General features: G+C 41.1%; 1 protein-coding gene across 4 annotated transcripts in view; it reads left to right on the top strand.

Moving 5' to 3' along the window:
• Nek7 (NIMA related kinase 7) overlaps window positions 1-26,073 on the top strand; it is a 145,199-nt gene that overhangs the window by 48,250 nt on the left and 70,876 nt on the right. For all 4 annotated transcript variants that reach the window (XM_006982416.4, XM_006982415.3, XM_076547521.1 and 1 more), the window contains exon 2: window positions 19,007-19,091. In XM_006982416.4, the coding sequence (XP_006982478.1) occupies window positions 19,035-19,091 (57 nt within the window). In that variant the 5' untranslated portion in view covers window positions 19,007-19,034. The remainder of the gene's footprint in view (window positions 1-19,006; window positions 19,092-26,073) is intronic.

The following is a 26,073-nucleotide window of genomic DNA, read 5'->3' as shown; positions in this document are numbered from 1 at the left end:
AAGCGAAGAGGTGTGTCATCTCACACAGGGCTGTATAAGAGAGACACCGGGTCACGATCAAACTACAGCATATGTTGAGGTTAGTATGAGATATAAACTTGATTGAAAGCTGTCACATTGGGGAGCTCTTTGTTTAGCAAATGTCTTTAATACAAGCATGTGGCCATCAGAGCACTGTAGGTCGGATTTAGCACCAAGCTAAGGTTTCATGTCTGAGGACAGTTTATTACAATCATTCATCTTAGGGCATCTGGTCTGCTGACTCTTTTTGGCTGTACCTAAAAAGTCAGAGGTACTTTGCCACGTCTGTTTCCAAACCAGAAATAACTCAGACGTAGGCTCAGCCTCGCTGGAGTTCCACATTAGTTCCACTGGCTTAGGATTTGAATGCTCACAGGCATCAATCATCATATAAAAGTTTTAATGCTGTTGTAGGTGTTGTCAGGAATCCGAAAAAAAAAAAAAAATCAGTGTGACCCAGTCTTTGTTCAGGAGGAGGACTGGCTGGCGAGGCTTGGCATTCTCATCACCTCAGCAGTCCCTTGTCAATCAGCAGGGAACTTGCCTGAGATCTGGTGTGGAAACTCATTACTGTGGAAGGTGTTATTTTTGGGTTGGGAGCGGATGACGGTAGCACCTGTACAATGCTGCGTGCACAACTTCCCAGGCAGGTGCTGTTCGGCTTCCAGGCTCTCCTCCTGGTCCTGTTACCCTCTTGTCAGTAGCCACGACAGTGGCCAAGCTCACAGTGCTCTTTGTGGAATCCCTGTAGACAGACAGGGACAGGGAAACACACGTGAACAGTGCTTTGTTGGGAAAAGGCCTTGTTGATTGATGCGTCTTTTTAGAAGCTGGGTTTGACATTTGAATGACGGGTTCTTTAGAGTGAAGTCAGATCTTTTAATATGTTTTCCTGAATTCTCCCATGGCATTTGTAACCATTCCTCTCATTTGCCAGTAATTCCTAAAGTCTGTTAGTCTTTGTTGATTGGATTGTATCGGTAGGAATTATAGGAGGCGGAGAGAGATGAGAACCAAACTTATTTTAGCTTCTGAAATACCATGGTTCACTTATCAATACCTTATTACAGGTATTTTCGCTTAAAGCGGTCTCCCAAGCCTGTTCCTCCAAACTGTCTTCCATGGCGAATCTTTAGCAATGCCGAAGTGTTTCCTTGAACTTGTTGGCTTTTAGAAAAACATGTTGTACAATGAAGAAAATGAAGTCACTGAGTGAATCACCAAAGCCCTTGCTGTGCAAGGATGAGGACTTGTGTTCCAACATCAGTAAAACAAGCAAGGGGGCTGGAGAGATGGCTCAGCGGTTAAGAGCACTGGCTGCTCTTCCAGAGGTCCTGAGTTCAATTCCCAGCAACCACATGAAGGCTCACAACCATCTGTAATGAGATCTGGTGCCCTCTTCTGGCATGCAGACAGAATACTGTATACATAATGAACAAATAAATCAAATAAAAAACAAACAAACAAACAAAAAGGCCAAGTTATGATATGGGGCACCATCGTAATCCCTGAAGCTCACTGGTGAGCCAGAATAGTCTTAATTGGTGAGCCCCAGGCCAAGGAGAGACCCAGTCTCAAAGAAAAGCCCCCAAACCAAGTTGGATGGGATCTGAGGAATGACACCTGACCTAGTCTTGCCTTTATATGCAATGGTCTGTGTGTGTGTGTGTGTGTGTGTGTGTGTGTGTGTGTGTACTCACGCATGTGTTGGCGTGTGCATGAGCACATGCATTTGTGTGCACACACATTCTCTCTCTCTCTCTTTCACACTTTCAAGAAGTTGAACAGATTGTTTACAGTGTAAATGCTTTAAGATTCCTCCCCAGGTTCCAGGAATAGGCTTTATCTTTACTACTCTTAGAAAAGTTTGAGAGTCAGTACATTGCAAAAATACTTCCGATCTCAGGTCTAGGAGAAATAATGGCTTAGGTCTTCTGGGTCATTGTTACCTTTACCAAAGAAGAGAAGGTGACTGTGTCTTGACACATGCTATTTAGGGTTCGTGGCTCATGCCCGTTTGTTAAATAGGGATTGTGAGGAGTAAGTAATGTCACATATTCTCATGATATTAAGTGGACATTCCTTAACCAGTAAAGAAGTAGGTTAGGGAGCATACGGCAAAGCCCACAGAAATAATAGGAGACAAATCTAGTCAAAACAAGACCTTCCCAATACTTGGAACTCAGAAAAAGGCATGTTTGGCCTGTTGTAGAGAAGGCCGGATGCTGACGTCTTTGGGCTCTCTTTGATTGCCTTCAGCATTCTTATTTTCTCCTGTGAGGGCCTGTTCTGGAAAGCAGCGTTTGGATAGTTTGGTGACATGAGAGATAGCTCTAAGCATGGGAACATGCACAGTACTGTCTTTTGCTGAACTCTGATCCTGTGTGCACGTCACATCTCTTAAGCTGGCCAAAGTGCTCGATTTTGTTTTTAAAAGTTCAGTAGCTTAAGTGTGTGGGTTTGTTATTTGGAAGTCGAATCCCGATCCAGACATTTCATTTAAGGACAGGATCGAAAATGCCAAGTCCAAATATTGCACTTTAGGGACTAAATCAGATTTTATATGGATTTGAACTAATGATTGACTTTCACTATTGTAAAACAGAGTGAAGAGATAGTTCACGAGGCATTTGTGTGCATATGAAAGAGATGTGTGTGTTTCTTCCCAATTTTCCTTCTTTCAAAATGAAACAACGAACATTAACATCAATAACGCGATGTCCCGAGACCAGCCCAGGCTCCTGCCTGCCTCCGGCCTGGTTTCCTCTTGCCTGTCTTCCACTACATCATCCCACAGTGTCAGTTGCTTATTTTGAGGTGGATCCAAGTTAGATTCAGAAAGGTCCTGGGCATGAGCTGCCACTCTCGTGTTCCTGGCCTGCATCTGAAACAGCTTTATTAGTGGGGCCAAACACAAGGGGCAGTGTTAGCAGCCGTTGCCAAGTACCCATCAGCTGTGAAACTGCGTCTGGACACAAAGCGCCAAGCTTAAAATAGACCCAACCTGTGACCTATTACATTAACATACTGTGTAGATCCTGAACCGGGTGCCTAAGCACATGTGTCTTGTGATGTGTTCATTGTAAAATAGAGAAAGAGATGTTCCACTTCCCACTTACTCAATCAATGTAGGGATGGGAGTGAGTGGACCAAGATGATCTATTTAAAAAAATAAAATAATAAAATAAAAAGAAACAACAACAAAAAAGTTCTATAGGTGATTCGAAAGCTAGCCAGCTTTAGATCTCCCGATATAATATGTACTCAGTATTGTTTTTGCTCAGAATGATTGATTATTAAATAACTGTATTCATTTCTGTGAGGAGACTATAGCTAATAAGTGGAGGGCACATATTTACTTATGCCATGGTTGCATATTTACTTATTAACTCTGCCTCCCCTCACACATCCTTAGGTCCAAAGGTCTAATGTGACACTTGAGTTAATCCTTTCTCTGATCTGGTGGAAGTGACTCATTTGGTTCTCTGGGGTTTGTGAAGCTAGAGAAAGACAGTGGAAGGCCGTTCAAGGCAGCCGCTTAGCTCCCCCTTAGAAAGGTGTTGTTTAAAGTGATAGGGTCTTTGTCATTTACATTTGGAATGTGAACCGGAAACCCCTAGAAAGATGACAGCACACTTCCTTTCATGCTATGTTTTAATATGTTGAGACGAAGGAGAATGGAAAGTTGGGAGTAAAAACTTGGAGGCCCTAGTAGGACAACATCATCTTCTTTCACAGCTTACTATTATATGGTACAGAATTTACTAAAACACATTTAAAAGTCACATTGTATAATATTTTAAGAAACCATCTTTTTCTTTGAAGTTTTTTTTTTTTAGTTCTGTTAGTATAACATACTGACTTTTGCAGTTTAAATTAAGAAATGTCACTTTTGTTTCAGAATCAAGTCTCATAGTTAAATGAGAAAACTGAAATGGAGAGTAATGGGTTTGTATTGGGTAAGGCATGGGGCAGTGGGTGGTGGTCATCACGGTGACATGTTTCAGGAAAAGCCAGCGGGTCTGGGGAGTGAGTGGTAGATTGATGTGTGCTCATTTAGTTTTCGGGTCAGTGGTTCCTTAATTAATCAACCTAAGGGTTGCTGTGTTGGACGCTGCTTGTGGAAGTCTCTCAAAATTCTGATGTGTATTAAGAGGAAGATAAAGCTGAACCAGCAGGTGTCAGCAGGAAACATCAAACCATCAGTCTTGGCAGTATCATCATTTGATTTTATTTCAGTGCTGCTTCAGCCCAGAGCAGCCTTACAATGGTGTTGGTGTTGTCTGGACGCCTAGCTGGTATTTAATGTAGAAGCCTTCCTCAGTAGGCACCATAGTGGGAAATGAGCGAATGCTTTTGGACAGTCTTCCTGAAGGACAGCAGTCACTGCAAAGTTCTGGTTCAAAGGAGAGATGTTTGCCAAGCATAGGAAGGCCTTCCGCGTTTCACTGTACTGAAACAAAACACATATAAATGAGTCCATATCCGAAGACCTTATGTTTAACTGTTTAAATATTTTCCTGGTTAGCTGTGTACTACAGTTTCAAGTATTTATTTGTTACTGATTAGTGAATAGCCACATGCAGTTTGTCAGACTGTAAGAATTCATAACCTAGAATTGAGCGTAATTTTACAATAGAATATATTATTTATATCTTACAAATAGTCACTTTATTTTGCCATTCTAGCTAAATAAATAGCCATTCTAATTATTATATAGTCTGAGAAAGGTTAGTGTCTACTTTTCTATAAAATTGAAAGTCTTAGAACTCATATCCTTTATTTTCTTCTTCATCTGATGAATTGACCAGAATACATTTTAGAGACAGATATATTACTCAATCTTTTGGTATGACCTTGAAGAATTAAAAGAATGAGTGAGTAGAATATTGCTTGAGGCCACAGAAGGTATGTGATAAGGCAGGGCAGGTACAAGCATTTTTATTTTTTGTTTTATTCCATATAATAAAGTTGTTAATTTTCTATGTATCATTCAGAAATCTAGTACTAGTCTCATGCCTGGCTATTTACCCAAGTGGATTGAAATTGTCCTAAATAGGAATGTTTGTAATAACTTTATTCATGGTTCTCCAAAACTGGAAACACTGCAGATGCCCCTCATTTAAGGATTAGGTAAACACTGGTATGCCCATCCATGCAATGGTGGTGTATTCAGCAATTAGAATGAATAACCTATTTGCAGCGGGGAGATGGACCTCAGCTGCATCACGCTAAGTGGAGGGACTGTTTTAAAGAGGCTGTGTTTATGTAAATACAGATGGGCAGTATCCAGGGACCAGGGAGGAGTTGAGTGTGGAGGGAAATGGGATGAGAATGACTCTTTGGTACTTCGGATCTGATGTTGATGTTGCTATTTGTCAGACGTGTAAAAAGTATAACATTAAAAATGAAATAAATATGCTGATTTTTACCTTTTGTTTTTTTTTTTTTTTTTTTTTTTTGGTTTTTCAAGACAGGGTTTCTCTGTGTAGCTTTGCGCCTTTCCTGGGACTCACTTGGTAGTCCAGGCTGGCCTCGAACTCACAGAGATCCGCCTGGCTCTGCCTCCCGAGTGCTGGGATTAAAGGCGTGCGCCACCACCGCCCGGCTACCTTTTGTTTTTGCGCACATTTTTGTTTTAATTTTAATTAGGAAAGGTAGAATACTACTTCATTTACCTTCTTCTGTTTATAAATTGTCTGTGTACTTTAATTTTAGGTTATAGTTCTAATTCTGTAATCATTATGTCCTATTGTTTTGATGTAGATAACATTTAATTAAAATCTCTCCATCACGTGCTTTTGCTGGCTTGTTTTTGTCAACTTGACACAAAGCAGAGTCACCGGGGAAGAAGGACCATCAGTTGAAAAACTGCCTCATCAGCTTGGCCTGTGGGCATGTCTGTAGGGCTTTTTCCTTTGCTAATTGTTGTACTAGGGCCCAGCCCATCTTTGGGCAGTGCCATCCCTGGGCAGGTGGACCTGGGCTGTATTAGGAATACAGTTGAGCAAGCAAAGAGCAAGCCAATAAGTAGTAGGGATCCTCTATGGTGTCTGCTTCTGTTCCTGCCCTGGCTTCCTTTAATGGACCGTAAAATGTAAACTGAAATAAAGCCTTTCGTCCCCAAGTTGCTTTTGGTCAGTGTTCACCACAGCAACAGTAAGCCAACTAGAACATGCAGTATTTAGCTTCCTGGCTTTGCTTTCCATTTGAGGACGTGTTTGTTTTGCGTATTCTACCTCTTGGTTTTGTTCATGGGTTCTTAATTGCGGAAGTATGTGCTTATGCTTTATCACGGGTTGGATATTAGGGGTGGGAAGTCATTTCTAGAAATACGATGGAGCCATGGATGTTCCTCCTCCAGCGAAGGTTCTCATCTGTCTCTGCCAGGTGTCTGAGGGCAGCGGTTCCTGGAGACCCCTCAGTCTAGATCTGAAGTGATTGAATGCTAAGAATGCTATTAGAGTTCAGGCTTTCCAGGTCTCCGTCCCAGCGCCGGGGCACTCACTCACCATAGCCTTCTGTTCCCAAAGCAGAGCCATGCCTCCTCCTAGTGCGTCAGCTGTCTCTGGACTGTCAACACCGCACTCAATGGAAAACATGCCTGGGTGCTGGGCTTGCTTTTCTTGGTTCCCTGTCCTCCCCCAGAGCCTTGGGCTCTGATGTGCTTCTATGCCATGTTGCAGTCATATTCACAAGCAGTCCGACTAATGGTCCTCAGAGCTTGAATCTGATCATTTTTGTCATGGAGATAGGATGTTCCTGTTACTCATGCACACATATGAGACAATGTTACAGTTATTTTATATATGAGTGCAAGCGGTAGTTTTGTTTAATACGGTTACATGTTATGGTACCTTTAGGTCTATTTAATATATTCACATAAGATACATTAACAAATACTAATTTGTAACATTTAGCCCTGTGCCAGGCACTATGGGTAAAGCAGTTATGTAAAACACACTATCCTAACCTTATTTGGCCTTTATTTTGGCAAGGTAAGATAGGTTATTTCCTGCTCCTCTTTGGCTTATTTTTGGCAGTGTAAATAGTATAAGCTGTCCAATTAAGGGATTGACTGAAGTTTGATGTAAATAGTATCCTTCAAGTCTATATATGATGAAATTTTTCCTCTTGGGTCTTGATTTATCACTGCACATTATACTGGTCCCATTTTAAAGTCACTTAAGCTGTAAATAAACATTTTCAGTCCAGTTTTTCATTTTCTCTATTGAATTTTAAAGTTATTTATTTAAAAATTGTGTGTGTGTGTGTGTGTGTGTGTGTGTGTGTGTGTATGTGCGGTATGGAGGTCAGAGGACAATTTTTGGAGCTTGGTTCTCTTCTACCACGTAGGTCCTGGGGATCTAGCTCACTCAGGCTGTCAGGCTTGGCTGAAAGAGCTGTTTCCGCTAAGCCATCTTGTGAGACCGCCCCCCCCACTTCCGTTTTTAGCCTACCTTCATGTTATTCCTACCAGTTTTTCTTTATTATAAACACTTTTGTAATATTCATTTGAAATTCAGTTGATCTAATTTTTAGAGCAGAATTGAGGGATTAAGAGTACTCAGTAGTACACCAAATTTTAAAAATACATATATTTCTTTTTGAAAGGTGGTACACGGATGTATATATATTTCCTGTGATTTTTGTAACATGCCAATTCACATCAACGTATCAGTATTTTCATCATTACTTAAATTTGTATTTTCTATTAGAGATAGTGTATTTTATTTGTTCTCTCTCTCTCTCTCTGTGTATATATATATATGTGTGTGTGTGTATATATCTATATCTATCTCTCTCTCTCTCTCTCTCTATATATATATATATATATATATATATATATATATATATATATTTGTGTCAGTTAGGTTGAAAGCAAATTAGAATGGCATATTGTTTTATGAAAAAAAATTACGGGTTTAGAGTTTGACAAGAGTCACGTGTTCTGAAATCCATGGCTTTTCTGTGCTGTGATACTATCTTCCACTTGGATGAACACGTGTAACTCAGTCCTCTGTTGAGGTGTACAACCAAAGACTTCTGCAATGAATAGCAGAAGGTACCAGAGTCAGTACTGTAGAACAATGGTTGTTCTCACCGTAAAGCAGAATCGGAATGACCGTCCAATCACAGACTTCCTGCCCAGCAGTTACTCTCACAGATCCTGCAGTTTTCAACCTTGGTCTTTGGGGCTGTTCTAAGTAGACATTCTGGGTTGTGGTGTGTGTGCACATATGCCTCCTTTTCAAGCCTCTTCCTTTGTTGAGTGCTCCATAGCACCCAGACTTGTGGAAATAGCATTTTCTTAGGAAGTGAATTTTGCATGAGCTGCAAAGTGGAAGAGAAATAGCAAGGTCGTTGAAATAGTCATGATCCCAGAACTTTAAACACACACATTTCTTAATAGGAACGGTTCCTATTGAAATGGTTGGTGCTTCTAGCTAAAGGAAATGCCCACTGAAGGAGAGGAATCCAGCTCCCTGCTGACCCTCATTTGTTCCACACCAGCCAATGACTTTTAAATCCCATTATTACTTCGATGGTGGTCTGTTGTCAAGAATGGCCTTTGCCTCTCTGCTGTTTATATGTTCTTATGGATCCCAGCTCTTGTTTCACTAACTGGGCCACCATGTGCTACTCAGACGTCTAAATGTGGTCAGAAGGATCTGTCCACTTCCCTTGGAGCCGACGAACATATTTTTTTGACATGTCCCCATTGTTCTTTGAGCACAACTTGGTTGTTTGGTACAGCAAGTTTCAGGCTCAGCTTGTACTTTCCCAGCCCTAGCTCTGGAGCCTCCCATTTTTTTCCCACAGAGCACCAATTCCTTTAAAGGGAGAATGGCTTCGCAAGCCAAGTTTGTTGATAAATTACCATTCTTAACTGTAAATCTTGAGACTGGGGTGGACTAGAAACATCCATCATTCTCTTCAAACACCCAATAATCATCCTAGTACCTCTTCAAGACTTACCTATTATAACACAGAGATGTATGAATGGAGTATTGACTCCGAGTACTCACTCTCTTTGCCTTGGCTGATATGGATGCGTCACTTGCTTCATTATGGGAAATACTGGATGACTCAGTCACTTAAATGGAGACAAGAGGGTGAGGTCAGGAATATTCCTGTTGAATGGTGACTCGGGGCTAAGAAAAATATTTAGATCTGGATTTAAGTATTCAGATTCTGCCAAGTATCAAGTCACCTTAAACTTTCCATTATGTCCCTTGACATTTATGTGAGTGTGTGTGTGTGTGTGTGTGTGTGTGTGTGTGTGTACACACTTATATAGCTAGATCAATACTTGTCCTTTGGGTGTGGGAAGCATGCTTCTATTTTTCAGCATAGTTGTTCCTATTTTGTTCCCTATTTCATTCCTTTTAAGTGTGAGTTGTCTTGTTTAATAAAACATGACTTTTTAATGTTCATTATAGAATATTTGGGTATATAAGCATAATGGGCATTGTGAAGGGATACTAAACATTTTATTACCGTAAAGATTGAAGGGAAAAGTTCATTTCATAAAAGGCAACTTAAAGTTGAATCATGTACTTCCCATTTACAACCCATTAGAATTCTGAAAAATCAAAACAAATAAATAAATAAAAGCAGCAGCAGCCTGTAATTGATTGTCTGTAAGCTCTAGTTGGATCCCCATGCATTTTCTCTGAGCACTTTGTGCCGCACTGGGAAGTTGTGGCTATGTGGTGGTATCATGAAAAATGTATATTTGGAAATAGACTCCGCAGGTAACCTTTATTGTTAAAAGTGATTTATTTTCAGTGTGAACTAAAGTGAAGATAAATTAGAACAACTTTGAGATTGACTAGTTTTAATATTTTCCTTCGCGAGTAAGTAGTGGAGGAAATATGTCCATTTACCCGAACCCTGCTAGTGTTAAAGAGTCGGTCAAAAGGCAAGTTGCAACTTGTCTTTTGACAAAAATCACTGTTGCAAGTACAATTTATTAAATGATGTTTTTGAAAGACTTATTTTCAAAGTTTCTTCTTTTAACAAAGTTTCTATAACTTAAGCTTTAAATTTGTATTTTGTAATTGGTTAAGAATCCTGTGCAGAAGGTTTGAAACATACTAATTTATTTTCTCTGTTCAATGTAGACTTTTAACATGACATTCACTTTGGATTCAGTAGGGGTGTGTGTGTGTGTGTGTGTGTGTGTGTGTGTGTGTGTGTGTGTGTGTATGGGATCCTTAAGAGTTCTGCCAAAGTGAGTGTAGTGATTCTGGTTGTCCCATTGAGATTTAGTTTGCTAATAATGGTCTTAGGATTTTAGTTTGTATACATTTGATAAATTGGTTAAATATAGGAACAAAGAAATATTTTACATAAGGGATGATGCTAATATTTTAGTATCAAAAATAAGATGGTTACATTGCCAATGAAGTAAACCACATTGCTTCATAATGTATTTATAATGTTTTATTTAATAATTTTGTTAAGGTCATGTTTAAAGTCAGCTCACTGGCAGACCTGAATTCTTTACACTTTTTCCCCCTATTGAGGGATAAGTGACCATTGGCTTGGAACCTGGTGAAAATGGTTACATGCCCTTCAACAGTCACAGAGTAATGACAGTCATAAATCAGTACATTGGCCACCTGTACATTGGAGGAGACAGGTGGTAGGCGGATTGAAACAAAGCAGGAGAAAGAAACTCAGTCATAGGCTTCCTCTACTAACTCATGACAGTTACCTTTTGGCTGGGTGGAAGGTAGCTTTGCTAAGGATACATTTCAAAGGTTTTACCTGGTAGACAAAAGGTGTGTTAGGTTAGAGACAGAAGTGAATGGAGCGGCTCTCATCTGCACCCTTCCAACTCTGGGCAGTCAGGAAGTTCTAATCAGACTGTGTAATCTTCTACATAGGTATGCCTTTTTTCAGAGAGCTTCAGTTCGTAGAAAAGGGTTGTTTTCAACCATGTAAAAAAAGTTTTAGCTAGTAATAAACAGCAGTGCTTTGAAAATTGCAAGACAATATATTGACCTGTACACCTCTAAAGATTCTGTGCAAGGCTTTGTATGCATGGGCTTTCCCTAATCATTCACAACGAGGTCTTTCTGCATTGTTCTCCTCCTCCTCTTTGCTCTTCCGGCGCCCACCCTGCTTCCATTTCCCATCTGTTACTTGGTTGGTGGTACCACCATATGCTGTTTCCTTCTAGGAAAAAAAAAATCTTACCATCAATTGTAACTTTTCCTTTTTTACTCCCAGCCAAATCTAATCATTCCCAAGTCCCAGATATGTAATGATAAGTTTAGAAGCAAGACTAAAATCTGCCCTCTCATGCCCATGCCCATTCAGCTTTCATTCAATCACTGGATGCTGCCATGCTTGCTTTATATCAAGTAATGGTCGAGAAATAAAGCAAGGAACAAGTGGCAGGGCTCTTGCCCTTGAGCTGTTTGAGGTAGAGTATAGAAGTGACCCACAGTAAAAAAACACAAACAGAAAACCGAAAAACATGGCAGTGTAACTACAAGTTCTTACAAGTGCTGTGCAGGAATAGAAGAGTGATATGTAAAGGATCCGCAGGAGAGGGAGGGATACCACGGAACCCTGGTTAGGGTAGGCTTGGTGTTGAGCCATCTCCTCGGGAATTCTAGACCCTGAGAGTAGCAAGCAGCAGGCTCTGAGGCCAGAGAGTGCTTAGCAGGTTTCAGGGACAGAAGGGATTTCAGTGCTCCTGGAAAGTCGCAGGAAGGATGGGGCTAAGCTAGTGTGAGAGGGGCAGGCAGAGATGCATCCCAGAGATAAAATTCTCCTCCATCTTAGATAGCTTCAGAACAGGGAGGAACAGGATAAAGTAATGAGAGAAATAGCAGGATAGATTTCAGATTTTAAAATAGGGTTTTGTGTGTGTGTGTACACGTGTGTGTGTGTGTGTGTGTGTGTGTGTGTGTGTGTGTACACACGTGTATGTGTGTGTGTGTGTGTGTGTGTGTGCGCGCGCGCGCACTTTTGCATGTGCATAGAGGTCAGGTATTCTCTTCTCTATCTTTCTACCTTGTAGCATGAATTGTTAGAAGGTCTTATTAATAAAAACAAACCAATAGCCAGGTATTGGGGTGAATGCTGAAAGATCAGAGAAACAGGACCAGCCACAGCTAACCTCACCTTGCCAATTCCTCAGCTGATCTTGTTTCCTCAAACTGGAGGCCTCTGAGTCCTCACCGGAATGGATCTCAGCTGAACTGCTGCTAAAAGCCTAAAAGCTTAACAGACTCTCGTTCCTGGTTTTCACGCCTTATATACCTTTCTGCTTCCTGCCATCACTTCTTGGAATTAAAGGCGTGTGTCACCATGCCTGGCTGTTTCCAGTGTGGCTTTGAACTCACAGAGATGAGATGAGATGCCTGTGGAATGCTAAGATTAAAGGTGTGTGTGCCACCATTTTCTGGCCTCTATATCTAGTGGCTGTTCTGTTCTCTGACCCCAGATAAGTTTATTAGGGTGCACAATATATTGGGGAACACAATACCACCAGGCAGGGTCTCTATCTGAATGTAGGGCAGGCATTTTCCCAACTAGGATGGAAGTCAGCAATCCCCAGAGATTCTTTTGTCTTCTCCTGCCTTGGAGCTAGAGTTCAGCTGTACAAGAGACACTGGGCTTATAAAGGTCCTGGAATCTGAACGCTAGGCCTCAGGATTGTGTACCCACCAAGCCGTCTCTCCAGATTTTAGATTAGATTTTAGATTTTTGACCAGAGCGGCTCTTGTCAAAGTGTTGAAGGCCCAGTCTGTGGACGGAAGCAGAGGAGATGTGGCCAGGCCGTTAAGATCCTCTTACGTGGCTGCCACTATCAAATGGATTTTATGTTCATTACAAAGACATTATCAGCACAGCGACAAAATGTACTGCTCTGTGTATCCTTTATCTGCTATATGGCTGTAAGTTTCATTTTTTTTTTTTTAAATGTGAGCTTTGCTTTACAATGTTCTTGATTGGGGCTGGTGACGCGTGTCTCAGTAGTGGAGCGCTTGCTTCCAGCATGAGCCCACTCCTGCAAACCGAATGAAAAGAGAAAGAAAAAGGAAGATGTGACTGCACCTCAGTATGGTGGAGGAGAAGGTTTGTTGTAGGTATGAGGGAGAGCAAGCCAGGGGTGGGGACAGCTGGGAAGGTCCAGAGTCAGACTCTGAGGCATGTGAGGAGAGAGGGGAGGTGAGAGAGAAGAGCCAGGAGAGTAAAGGGCAGACAAAAACGGGCCAGCTAACCAAAATGCCTGGCTTATGTAGGGAAGGGCAGCTGGGGGAGGGGTGCCCAGGCCCTGGGTGCAGGGTATGCCCGCCATACTCTGTATCTAGTAGGGACTGAGGGATGCTGGGGGAACCTGGCAGCCAGGTCAGTTTTGATATGTTGAATAGGCACCGCAACCATTTGTCCTGGGTTGGAGACTTAACACAAATACCCAACACAAACTGACTGAGATGAAGTGAAAGTGAGGAGTGAGTAATTATCAGATATCAAGCTTTGATGACATGTCTTTGACTATGATGTGTGATGAGAGGAGACATAGCTTTAAAATATCACTTGAGTAAATTACAGTCACCTCCAACGAAGAGCAGTCTTGCAGGTGTTTGAAGAACATGTGGGATAGCCACCTGTTTTGGAATATCATTTTAATGTTAAGGGTGATTGACAGGTTGTGATTATTCTGAGAAAGTTTTATAGATATTTTCTTGAAATTTATTATAAAGGCAGACTACTAACATAATTTGTGCCAATAATAACATTCAAACTTTATTATTTAGTTACTTCTGAAACATGGTCTCTCTACAAAGCTCTGACTGGCCTAGAACTTTCTCTGTAGAACAGGCTGTTCCCAAATTCACAGAGATCCAGCTGCCTCTGCCTCCCCATGTGAGCCACCATGCTGAGCCAAAATTCAAGTTTTTAAAGTGAGAATTTTGGAAAACTTGTGTTCATCACTGTGTAATTAATTTTTCTGGTATTTAAAGATGAAACTTTTTTGGTAAAATTAGTGGTGATACAGTAAGACTTAAAAAAAAAGCATAAAGAATTGTTTGTCATTTAAAGGCTCTCAGTTAACTCAGTGAATTAAAAATTTCCAGATGTTACAAGGTTACAAAAATCAATGAGTTAAAGACCTACTCAAGGTCCAGCTGGACAGCTGGATATCCAAAGAATAAAAGTTACCTGATTAGAGTGCAGAATCCATGTTGTAGTTAACCCTGAGTTTATCATCTGTCAGGTGTGATGTTGTAGCAAAGATGAGTACCCAGACCAATAGGAAATGGCTATTAAAACTCCACATGTATAGAAGGCCAGCTGTGTACATCATTTAAGTTTTACATACTGTCTGGGTAGACAGCACATCAACAGATCCAGGGCAGAAGTTACATCTATGAGTATGGGCATCAAAGACCTTTGCACAGTGTAAAGTAGGCTGGTCTTGTGACTAAGTTTTTGGAAAATGTAGCAGTTTTTCATAAAAATGTTTTATATATAAACATGGAGTGTGTTATATATAAATAGAATAGTTTGTAAATAAATTAGCATATATTTAATATTTTTTTTAAAAAAAATTCAGTGTATAGAATACAAACAGATGTAATCTACATAAACAAATCGATGTAAGGATCCTCACATAATGAGGTCCAGAGACACAAATGTTTAAAAATTCTAGGGCTGGAGTGAGTAGGTCGTAGCACATGTGAAGACAGCAGCATGGGGACATGAAAGATGGAGTCCTCTGTTCTGGTGGATATGCCAAGGTGGGCAGCTGGCTATAGGCATTCATAGCTCAGAGCTTAGGAAAGACGTCATTGTGAAGATACAGATTTGACAGTGATCACATTTGGGTAGTATTCAGAGTTCACGGATTTGCTGAGATCGTCCAAACTGTGACCACTCCTTTATGCTTTACTAAACAAACAGACAAACAAACAAAACCAAAGCCATGGCTGATTTGAGGAGAAAGTGTAGTTTTAACAGAAGTTTCCAGTTTTAGAATAATCCAGTGTTTGAGGATCGAGAGTAATGGTAGCTCTGGAAAAGTCACAGGAGAAGAGGGGAGAAGGTCTGAGGTCACAAAGGCTTAGCGGAACGCACACTGCTTGGTCAGTAGTGTGCACAGCTGTTAAAATAGGGAGGGTCTTGTCTTGCTGAAGGTCATCCTGCCCTTTATGTGGGTTTGCAGTAGCTTGTGAACTGGACTTCTGGCTTGTTATATTATCTTTCAAGCATAGTGAACTTCTGTTTATTTTTTAGAAACAGAATCTCACTGTGTAGCCTTGGCTGATTTGGAACTCACTATGTAGACGAGGCTGGAGGTCCTTCTGCCTCTGTCTCCAGAGTGCTGAGATTAAAGGCCTGCACTCCCACACCCTGGCTTCATAGCGAAGTTCTTTCTTCTCTCACAATCCTTTGCTCTGATAGTAATCCTCCATCACCCGCCAATGTTAATTTGAAATTACATACAAGATGTGCTGCGTTTATTGCTTGTTTGTTTTGTATTTTGATGCATTATTTTCCTTCTCTGGCTCCCATTTAAACCTTGTTAATTTTTCCTGCTCATCATTTCAAATGTAACTCACCGAGCATCTTCTATTAACAGCAATTTTATTTTTGGTTTAAGGATTAACTACAAGTTAGTTGAATTTGATGGTTCTTTTCATCATTAACTTTATACTTAACTAGTATAAATAATCACTGGATGTCTTTGTGACCAGCACATGTGTATTCATTCATGACGTTTCCATTCAGCTACCTATTTATACCAGACATTGAACCAAGCATTAGGAATGCAGTATAGATGGCATAGGCATGTGAAACATGGACTCTGTAACCTAGAAGGTCAAATGTATGTTAAATATGTTTCACGTATTAGAATGTGTTTTGCTTCAGTTATGCAGGATTAATGAAAATGCGCAGTAGCCAGGGAGCTGACTAATTGGGTAAGGCACTTGCCACACAAGTGTGAAGACCCGAATTCAGATCCCCAGAGTTCAGATAATCCTGGAGGTCTCACAGCAAGAGAGGGGAGTGGACGGGAGAAGCCTTGGCTAGCTAACAAGATAGACTTTGGGAGGCCCACACCTGAGGTTGTCCTCTGATCTCCGTAGGCTTGATGACCAGGTACACATATACCCAGGTGCATAGACAGGAGCATGCATACACAAACACAATGAACATAAAGCACCTAGTGTGTGGTACCCAGGTGCATAGACAGGAGCATGCATACACATACCCAATAAACATAAAGCACCTAGTGTGTTGTACCCAGGTGCATAGACAGGAGCATGCATACACACACACACACACACAATGAACATAAAGCACCTGGTCACAGAGTGAGCCATGTTATATCTGAGGAAAGAAAAGTGCATTGATTTTTGTTCTTTTTGCTTGGGTGCTGAAGCTTAATATATCATCAATCTGTCATTTGTAGGCAGATTATATGATTAGGTCACATTTGGTTTCTCAGAGTTCTGAGGGTTTTTTTTTTGCCTTGGCTTCATTCTCTCCTCCTTGTGTTTAGGTAGTTGTTCTTGTGGATCAGTGTGTATGGTAAGAACACTTTATTGTAATTTAATAGGATTTTTCAATGTGTTCCTGGATCAATCGAGCTGTGCGATGACAAAAAGATTACATAATACTTTTCAGTATAAAATAACTTCAAATTAAAAAGAAAATTGCTGTTAGCATTCTTTATTTTGCTAATATTTACTCTGACTCTCAGAGAGAATTTAAAATAATAAACAGTGTTTTATAGAGAGCTTTGACAGAGAAGTGTTTCTTTGTGGGATGTCTTAAGAAACCATCTGTGGACACCAAATGTGAAAAGCTGATTTCAATGTTGGGTTTCATGTTTACTTTCTTCTTCTTTGCCTCCTCAAATCCAATAATATGTAAAACCAAAGCCAGCCACATGAACTGAGTAGATCAAGGCACATGATAAGAATGAACAGCTTTGGGCTGGGGAGATGGCTCAGTGTTTAAAAGTACTGGCTGCTCTTCCAGAGGACCAGGGTTCATTTCCTAGCATCCACATAGCAGCTCCCTCCACCTATAACTCCAATCTCAGGGGATCTGATACCTTCTTCTGGCTTCCATGGGTACTGGACACATGTGATACTTATATGTGTGCATGCCAAATATCCATACATAGAAAAGAAAACTTAAAGTAAAACAGCTAATGTTTTACTTAATGGTCAGACATTATTGAAACTATTAATATTTTCTCCCTAAGATGAAAAAGATCTGCCTGTATTTATGTTCATTATTCTATAGGGTGTGGCCATTGCAATAAAACAAGAATCTATTTTAAAAGCCATTTAGACTAAGTAAGTGGGGTTACACCTTTTTATAGTTTTATTTAGTACAGTTACTTTTAGTGTACAGTATAAATTCAGAAAACTCAATGAATATATTCAACTTTTACAATGTAGTCAAAATATAAATTACTTAGGAGATAATCTAGAGAAAGGTGTTAAAAACCAGTGTGTTGAATCTGAAAACCAGTTTTGCAGGAAATTATATATTTCATGTCCACAAATTTGAAGGTTTAATTATTGTTATTCTTAAATTCAACTACAGAATTATTGTATCTCAATCAAAAACACTTTTAAAAATGGAATCAGACAGATTCTGAAATTAATATTAGAGTTAGATATGTATTTAATCAGGATAAATACTTTTATTTTGACATGTGTTTTGAGACCAGTTCTTACTGTGCAGCTCAATCTGGCCTGGAACTCATAGTGATCCTCCTGCCTCAACTCCCCAAGTCCTGGGATTCATAGGTATGCACCACCACAACCAATTCTCAAGATTTTGTAGTAAGCCAGGTATGATGGCACACACTTTGATCCCAGCACTTGGGAGGCAGAGGCAGGCGGGTTGAGTTTGAGGCCAGCCTGGTCTACATAGTGGGTTCCAGAGCAGCCAAAGCTATGTAGAGAGACCCTGTCTCAAACTCCCAAATTCTTTTATAAAAAGCATTGTTAGTTAATACTGTAATTTTGTAGTCTCTATGGCAGTTGCTGTGCACATAGTGCCCTGCAGGACAGGTAGGTTAGGTGCTCAGTGACAGCAGGGTTCCCCAGAGACCAATGGGTCTCTGAACAGAAAGGAAGGCTAAGCTGAAGCAGATACAGGCTCCCGGGCTACTGGCAGGTAATTGACTCCAGGACCTTCTGCTTTGCCAAAATATGATGGTACTCTAATAAACCTTTTATAAAGTAGGGCATATGTATTTCAAATCATTATGAAGCTTAATATAACCTGCACATTATCCTCTCATAGACTCTTAGTCATTTACAGAGCACTTACACCTAATGAAGTCTGAAGGTTCTGTAAAGGACCATATTCAAGGAATTAGGCCAGCCAAGAAATATCTGTATGTGTTCTGAACAGACATAGTCCTGTGAATACAGAGTGCTGATTGTGTGTCTATGTCTACAGAATCACTTGACACAAGACAAAGATGAGAAGCAGTGTGGTGGTGAGGTGAAGGGGCAGTCCTTGAAAAGAGTGCAATTGGGTATCCAGAAGGAAAAACGTATTTTTTTTTTTTTGCATTATATAATTCTAGACAGTTAGCAGTCTAAACACAGAAGGCTAAACCATAAACCTGACATTAGAAAAATACCGTGAAGGGAACTTACAGTAGGGAACTGATTCAATAGGTAGTTTATGAGTCATTCATCAGAGATACGACCAAAAAAAAAAAAAAAGGCATCTCAAGGGTGAGATTTTCTATGCTTATGGTGTTTCTTGGAGAAGCAGAAATGGTGAGATAGTATTGTATGATTATGGAGACTAAACAGAATTTGGGTTTAGCAAGTATCAGAAATAGAGGTGGAGGATATCTTAATTGTTCTGTAGCATCACGCAGATCTCTCCTGTATGGATGCATGGGTCAGGCCTGTGGCAGTGGGGTGAATCGGTAAGGACCGCATTATTTCAATTTCCACTTTCCATTTTGCAGGATTCTAAAGTCCCTGGTGAGTCAGACAATGGATGAACAACCACAAGGAATGCAAGGGCCACCTGTTCCTCAGTTCCAGCCACAGGTAATTTAACGAAGTGGGATACGTTTATCTCCCTGTTCAATGCGTGTGAGTTTACCCTGCAGTGAAGTTGCTGCAAAATGTTCATCTCCAACTTCCACGTCATAGTCAGAATGACTGGCGTCCAAGTGTTTTATCATACTTCCTCTTCGTGTAGAACGTGACAGGAGACCTGCCCTTGCTTATGATTTCATCTCAGTGACTTCTTGGCTTTGAGGGTTACTGTTAGACTTGGGGAGAGAGGAAAAGGCAGGTTTGGGAGTATCTCTGCAGTTTGTACTCACGTGTGCTTTGGCTGGCTGCTCTTGACTTCCGTCTCTGTCTCTGTCTCTCTGGAAATGTTTCTCTTGTTATGTTACTCCTTAGTTCTTGTAATATAAAATGAAGTAGAAACGATGAGGGCATACTATTGAAATTCAGTTGCGAGTTTTCCCCGCATTTGTTGTTACGGTGCCCTGCAGAGCCCAATATTCAACAGCATGGTTAACATAATGAGCTTTGCTTTTGGAGGCAGCACCTCGTTGTCATTATTATTTTTCACCTGGGCTGTTTCTCAGCCTGGTATTTGAGAGGTCTTCTGCAGCAGACCTTCCATGTGCTCTGCTGGCTTTCCCTCAGTTTTGCTCTGAGGTTAAGCTCAGTGGTGAGGACTCAGTAGGAGTTCTTTCAAGTGAGCTCTGTAGTGGAGCAGGTTCCGGGCTCGTGCTACGGAGGCGCCCGTGGCCTTGTCTCCTCAGACTTCTCTGTGCAGTGTGCCCTGAATCTCAAAGCTAGTAGTGTGGTGCCCATGTTGGTCTCCAAACTTGCTGAATCTGTGCTCTCCGTTTGTTCTAATGCATCAGTTGACTTCTCCCAGGAGCATAGCTCAGAAATATCACCGACAGAAGACTGTCTTTCTGCGTCTGGGAAGTCACTCATTTTCAACCCTCCTTCCTGCTCTCTGGTTTTTAAACCCGGGTCCACACTTCCAGTGCCATCTAAAGCGCCGGCACTGCCATAAGGCTGTCAGATCGTCCGGTCTTCTGGAAACTTGGTGGTTCTCAATCTTTGTTCCGCGCTTCCTACATCTCTGTTATCTTCATTTCCTTTTCTTATTTGAGCGTTTTCCTTTTGTTAGGCTAGCCCAGCCAGCCAGTGGGGCCCAGACGCCCCTCCTGTCTCCACTTCTCCAGCACTGGGATTATAAGCCTAGACCACCACGCCTGGCATTTTGACCTAGGTTCTGGGCATCAAACTCAGCCCTTCCTGATTGAAGGCGAATGCTTTCCTGACTGCACTGTCCCTCCAGTACCCCCTGCACATTCCACCCATTAAAACAGACCTGTTCTCTTTGCCTAGCAAGTTAAGGCATTTGCTTGCAGGATTGGCTTTATCTAGTCTGTAACTTTGTAATGGTCTTAAGTTACATGATCAAGATCGTTTTTAGCAAACTTTAGTAGATACACCTAGCCCGATTCCATCTCAAATCTCTGGTGAGACACCATTGTTTCATATTATACCGTTCCTAGCAAAGATAATAAAAGAACACCTCTAAAAATTAGGCAGTTCATGTTGTGATTTTGAAGTTCACAGTTTTGACTGGTCCTGTGCTTCAAAGAACGGGGAAAAAAAAAATCACTTTTTTTTTTTTTTGCCTCCTACTGACTCACCAACCAAGAAAGGTCGGCGTGGCAGTAGGAGGCAGAAATGAAAGTAATTGTTTTCTTATGAGACACTAGGCTGCCACACAGTTTAAATTTCAAAATCATAGGAACGGTTGGTTCTGCATTTCTTTTCACACTGTTCCTTTCCTTTCTGCCTCCTGCTGCTGCTCCCGTGGGGTTGGAGCGCTTTCCCTGTTGGAGATAGGCAAGTGTCATGCCAGGCTCTGGCTGCCTTGTGGCGTGTGGGGGAAGGGGGAGCTTTCCTTTTTCCTCTTCCCTGCCTGCAGACTGATGGTGTGAGACAGCGAAAGAAAGATCGCCTGACAAGAGCTCATCGGCGTTATTGCTTATTAAGTCTTTGAGAAACGGTCCTGCTCTCTGTGGCATTTGCAAAGACTGGGAAGGGCAGCCCCAGCCCAGGGTTGACAACCTTCTTTGTTTTGTTCCACACCATTGGCCTGAATAATGGGGGTGATATGGCAACATATGGTTAGCCCAGCCACTCCTTGGCTTTTGTCATGCTAATGGGAGTGTGGACGTAAACAGAAACCTAAAGAAGTCAGACACAACTCGGATGGAGTGATGAACAGCAGATCTTCATGGCATGGCTCTCCTTTCCCTTGTTGAGATGAGGCAATAAACCCATACATCGCCTATAATGTGTGGTCTCATTTTCAGTGCCGTATGAATCCCTTTGTGGTTCAGGGTTAGAATGTGGAGTTTACTTATTTATTTTTGCATTACTGCTGCTCCATGATATTAGGGCCAATTTTTCTATTAGCGCCCCTGTTCTTTTCTCTCTCCCTTGATACCACACACTGCCGTCTAGAGAGCAGTGCACGCACATTTGACCTGATTCTTCCGTGTTTCATCCCTCAGACCTCTACTGGTACAACGGTAGATTTTCCTCTCCCTCCTTTAACGCAGACTGTATAAATGGTGGGGGTGGTCAAAGGGAAACCGGACAGGAAGACTAATTTTAAACAATGAAATTTTATATTTACTTTTCATTAGAGGTTTATGACAATATGTGACTGTCCTCATTTTTAGATTTTAAGTGAGGAGGGTTATGTTGCATATCTACTTCAGAATTCTAAAATTAATACTATAACGTTACCATAGTGCAAGTCTAAGAATTTCTAAGAACATTAATTGTGATAGTGATCAGAGGTTTGAGTTGGGGGGGGGTCTCTGCTATTATTTTACAATTTGAAATATTATAATATTTGAGCTGTTTGTGAAAGAGAACATATACCAGAACGGCATGTAGAAAACAGCCCACGCTTTTACAGTTTGCAGAGTATGAGGACGCTATTTTAGAGTCTGCTTCTTTGACCGCAAGGAGAGGTAGCCATCCTTTTAAGCTTCTTGGCAGCACAAGCTAGCATTCACTTAGGATTTTGGATGTGTGAAGTGAGCAAGGTCATTGTACCTCATTGCAAGGTGAGGGTGTAACAAGTATTGACTGTGGCAGGAGGAGGGTAGCCTCCTGGTGGCTCCCAGCGTGGATGAGGGCTTGGTCCTGATCACTGTCTTGCCGCCTTCTCTCTCTAGTTTACCTTCCAGAGTTATTCCCTGAGCCGTGAGGCTCATTTTGCTTGTGTTGATGAATTTGCGCTGTGAAGGTGTTTGTCATATGGCATTGAATAGAGCTTATTCTTTGGGAAGTCTAAATAGCAATTTAGGTGATGTAGTGTCCTCACAAGCGTTCACTTCATGTAGATTTTTTGGGTGTAGTCACAGGGCCGTAGACTGCAACAGCAGCTTTGAGGAAAGACAGTCTTGTTGGAATCAAGCTTCACAGCCTGGTCGTTCAGTTAAGTCCAAGGCTTCTCAGTAGTCACATCCCCAGTCTCCAGGCTTCCCCCTGCCTCTTCAAGCTCTCCTGCCTTCTAGCTTTCCTCCAACCTGAAACGTAGCATCCCCTGACCTCCTCTCAGCTGACACATCCTGCAGGTCACCCCTTTTCCAGCTGAGGTCTGTGCTCAGGTGATCTGCCTCTAGTTATGGGGTGAACCTACCGCCCTGCCCCTACTTGCCAAAATTCTCAGTAGAGCCAGGTACTGTACCATCCCTTTCTAAAGAAAGTGGTGTTTATTATATTCAAGTCTTTGTTTCTTCTTTCTCTTAAATTTACCCTGTGTAAACCCCACCCCTTCTCGCCATCTGAGCTACTCAGACCTTATCTTACCAACTGTATCGGAAAATAACTGAAAACACGCTAGTCCTTGAAATCCTTCCTTCTCCTGGCTTCCTTCCCCCCCACCCCCTCTTGTTTTACAGGCCTCCCTTTGCCCCGTGTCTCCTCACCTGCAGAACTACTTAATAACGAATTCCCCAAAGGCTTAGTACTTACATCCCTTTTTTGCCCATTTGTATTCCTTACCTGGGCTCTCTTCCATTCTTACAATTTCATGCATGTAGCTCTCAGAGTCATATCAGCCTAGAATTCTGCTTCTTCCAGACTCATATGCCCAACAGCCTTCCTGATACCGAATCGTCCATCATAACCATAGTGGACTCAAGCTGATCTCTAAGTATTTGCCTCCTCCCTATCCTACCCCTCACCTTCTGAATCCCGGTTACTGGCCGGTTCATCTTTCTTGCAGCTGACACTGGAACGCCCAATTTGTGGCTGAAGAGTTTCACCCGAGCTCCCGTCAAGCCTCGTCAGTCCCTGAGCCCACTTACAAAATAAACACACCGACTCTTATATTATATTTAAACTGCTTGGCCATTCGTTCAGGCCTACCATTGTCTAGCTCTTACTCTTACACTAAGCCCAGTTTTGTTAATCTGTATGTCACCACGTGTTCTGTGGCTTTACCTGTTGCCTCTACATGATGTTCCCTGGACGGCAGCTGGTGTCTCCCCACTCTGCCTTCCTGTCCTTTCCTTTTTCCTCTCTGTTAGTCCCGCCTATACTTCCTGCCTGGCTACTGGCCAGTGTTTTCTTTATCAAACAATCATCCACAGCAACCATGGCTTCCCCCTTTTCCTCTCATTATGTCTGGTTTATCAGGCACCAACAGCTCTACGTTTAAAACGTTTTAGAACTGGGGATTTCTTACTCCTTCCATTCCCCCCGCCAGGCCAGAGGCTTCTGTTGTATTGTAATAGCTTCCTCATTGATCTTGCTGAGGCCTTCCCCTCTCCCCTTCCATCTCGTCCAGCATAGCATTCAGGAACCATTATAAAATTGTAGTCCAACTCTGCTTCTTTCTGACTTTTGTATGATTTCCAGTTTGCTCATTCATCATTTTCCAGTATATGTTTATATACACTTGAAGTGGTGTGTGTGTGTGTGTGTGTGTGTGTGTGTGTGTGTGTGTGTGTGTGATCTTCTTTAAGCACTAAGTGAAAACTGAACCTTCCTAACTACGTAATACACCTTTGTTGGCATATTTTTCCATGAAATCTATTGGTTTATCTTTAAGTCTGCTCATTGTCTTTCTTGTTTTAGACTGTAAACTGCATCACTAGTCTGATTTATACACAGTAGCCATTCAATAAATATTTTTGAATAAATACAAACTTGGTTTCAAATCAGCCCATCTTTTTTCTTTTCAAATGTCACCTTTTAAATAATGTTAATATGTATATATAATACATATAAGTATCTTCAGAATTTCTTGCATTATATGTACAACTTCTCACATTCTCCATTAGTCTGTCTATCTATCTATCTATGTATCTATCTATCTATCTATCTATCTATCATCTATCTGTTATGAGTAATCTAGATTGCAGTCATAATTTCAGGTTACTTCTTTCCACTGCAGTAAGAATCAGTTTTTAAAACTGCATAGTGTGTTATATTCCTTCTGACTTTAACGGTTTGGGGTGAGTTCTATGTTTGTATATGACTTTAAAGATCTGCACCCTTTAGTCACCTTTTGCTTCTCCAGTGAATCTCCGACATGGCCAGCTGTGGACTCTGATCCAGTCGTCTCTTGAAATCCCACACGTTTTTGTTCCTCTCCAGTGTAAGGTCTTAGGTGGTTGTAAGAATAATGTGGTCACTGATGGGACCCAGGGAGCTTTGCTCTTTATATTGTAGATTACTGTGAAATTATGGTATTATGATTGAGGCTTTAGGGGAAATATTCTAATAGAGGAAGTAGATAATTTAGAAGACAATTAAAAAGATCATCTTGTGAAAAATAATGATTATGGGTGACTCCTTACACTATTATGTTTGTTACATACATATACAGAGACAGATGGACAGACAGACAGACACACATACATGCATACTTTATATATTTCTTCTCTTCTCTTCCTATCTCTTAAGCCCCACGCTTATGTTAGAGATTGAATCAAGGGCCTTGCACATGCTAGGCAAACACCGTGTTACTGTGTTACAGGGCCAGCCCTTTGTGTATGTTTTATTCAGAGACAGGCATCCACTAACCAACCCAGGCTGGCCTTCACCTCACTCTACAGTACAAGCATGCTTTGAATTTGAAGAATCTCCTGCCTTGGCCTGCCACATAGCTGGAATTACAGGCTTGGTAAGGCCTGGTTTGTTCTCATTTTATACATCATATTTTATATTAATGAGTGATAGATGATACGTAATCGGGATGCTTGTTGAGTAATTATCTCCAATGGAAAGTTTCATTTTAACCTCTTCAGCTCAATATGGATCCAAGTATATTATGTTACATTATGTGAATTTTAGTTGCTTAATTTTGTTCAGTTATACAATACTAAGAAGGTTGCCAGATGAGAAATGGTTTCAACATATTTAAAATATGATTGAACTCTCTTTGATTTTAGATTGATTATTTATGTTTACATACTTGGGAGTGAACACTCCTTGTATTTCAAAGGACATGTTTTGAGAAGTGGGGGAGTGGGGGAGTTTAAAGGCTGAGATTTTCTTGCCTGTCCTCTTGCAGTTGGAAGTCCTTCAGAGAGATGTGGGTAAGGATGAAGCCTGTAGTCACCAGACTAGCTTTCCAGCTGAATTCAGAAGCATAATTTTAGGAATCATAACAATGAAATATCTGCACCTTTGAGGATGACTTTCATAATTGAGAATAGCCCAGAATTCGTTAGAGCTATGTATTTACTTAATCAATAAAGTTATTTTTTTTCCCAACAAAATGAGATACAGTTTTAGTTAAGACCTGTAATTTTTATGCGGTTCACTAATTAGCTCACTGCAGTGGTCAAGTTGGACTTCAGATTTCTCTTCAGTACTTGAAACTTTTCTAGAATAAGACTAATTCCCCTGTGGTAGACATTCCAAAGAATAACATTCAATGTGTAGGTTGGCTTGCTAGAAGTCAGTAGCATTGGTCTTGGTGGTACATGTGTATATAGTCACAAGAGGC

The sequence above is a fragment of the Peromyscus maniculatus genome, chromosome 11, assembly GCF_049852395.1.
Source record: "Peromyscus maniculatus bairdii isolate BWxNUB_F1_BW_parent chromosome 11, HU_Pman_BW_mat_3.1, whole genome shotgun sequence".
Lineage (NCBI taxonomy): Eukaryota > Metazoa > Chordata > Mammalia > Rodentia > Cricetidae > Peromyscus > Peromyscus maniculatus.
Note: the sequence above shows the minus strand (reverse complement) of the source record. Positions and strands in the feature narration are given on the sequence as shown.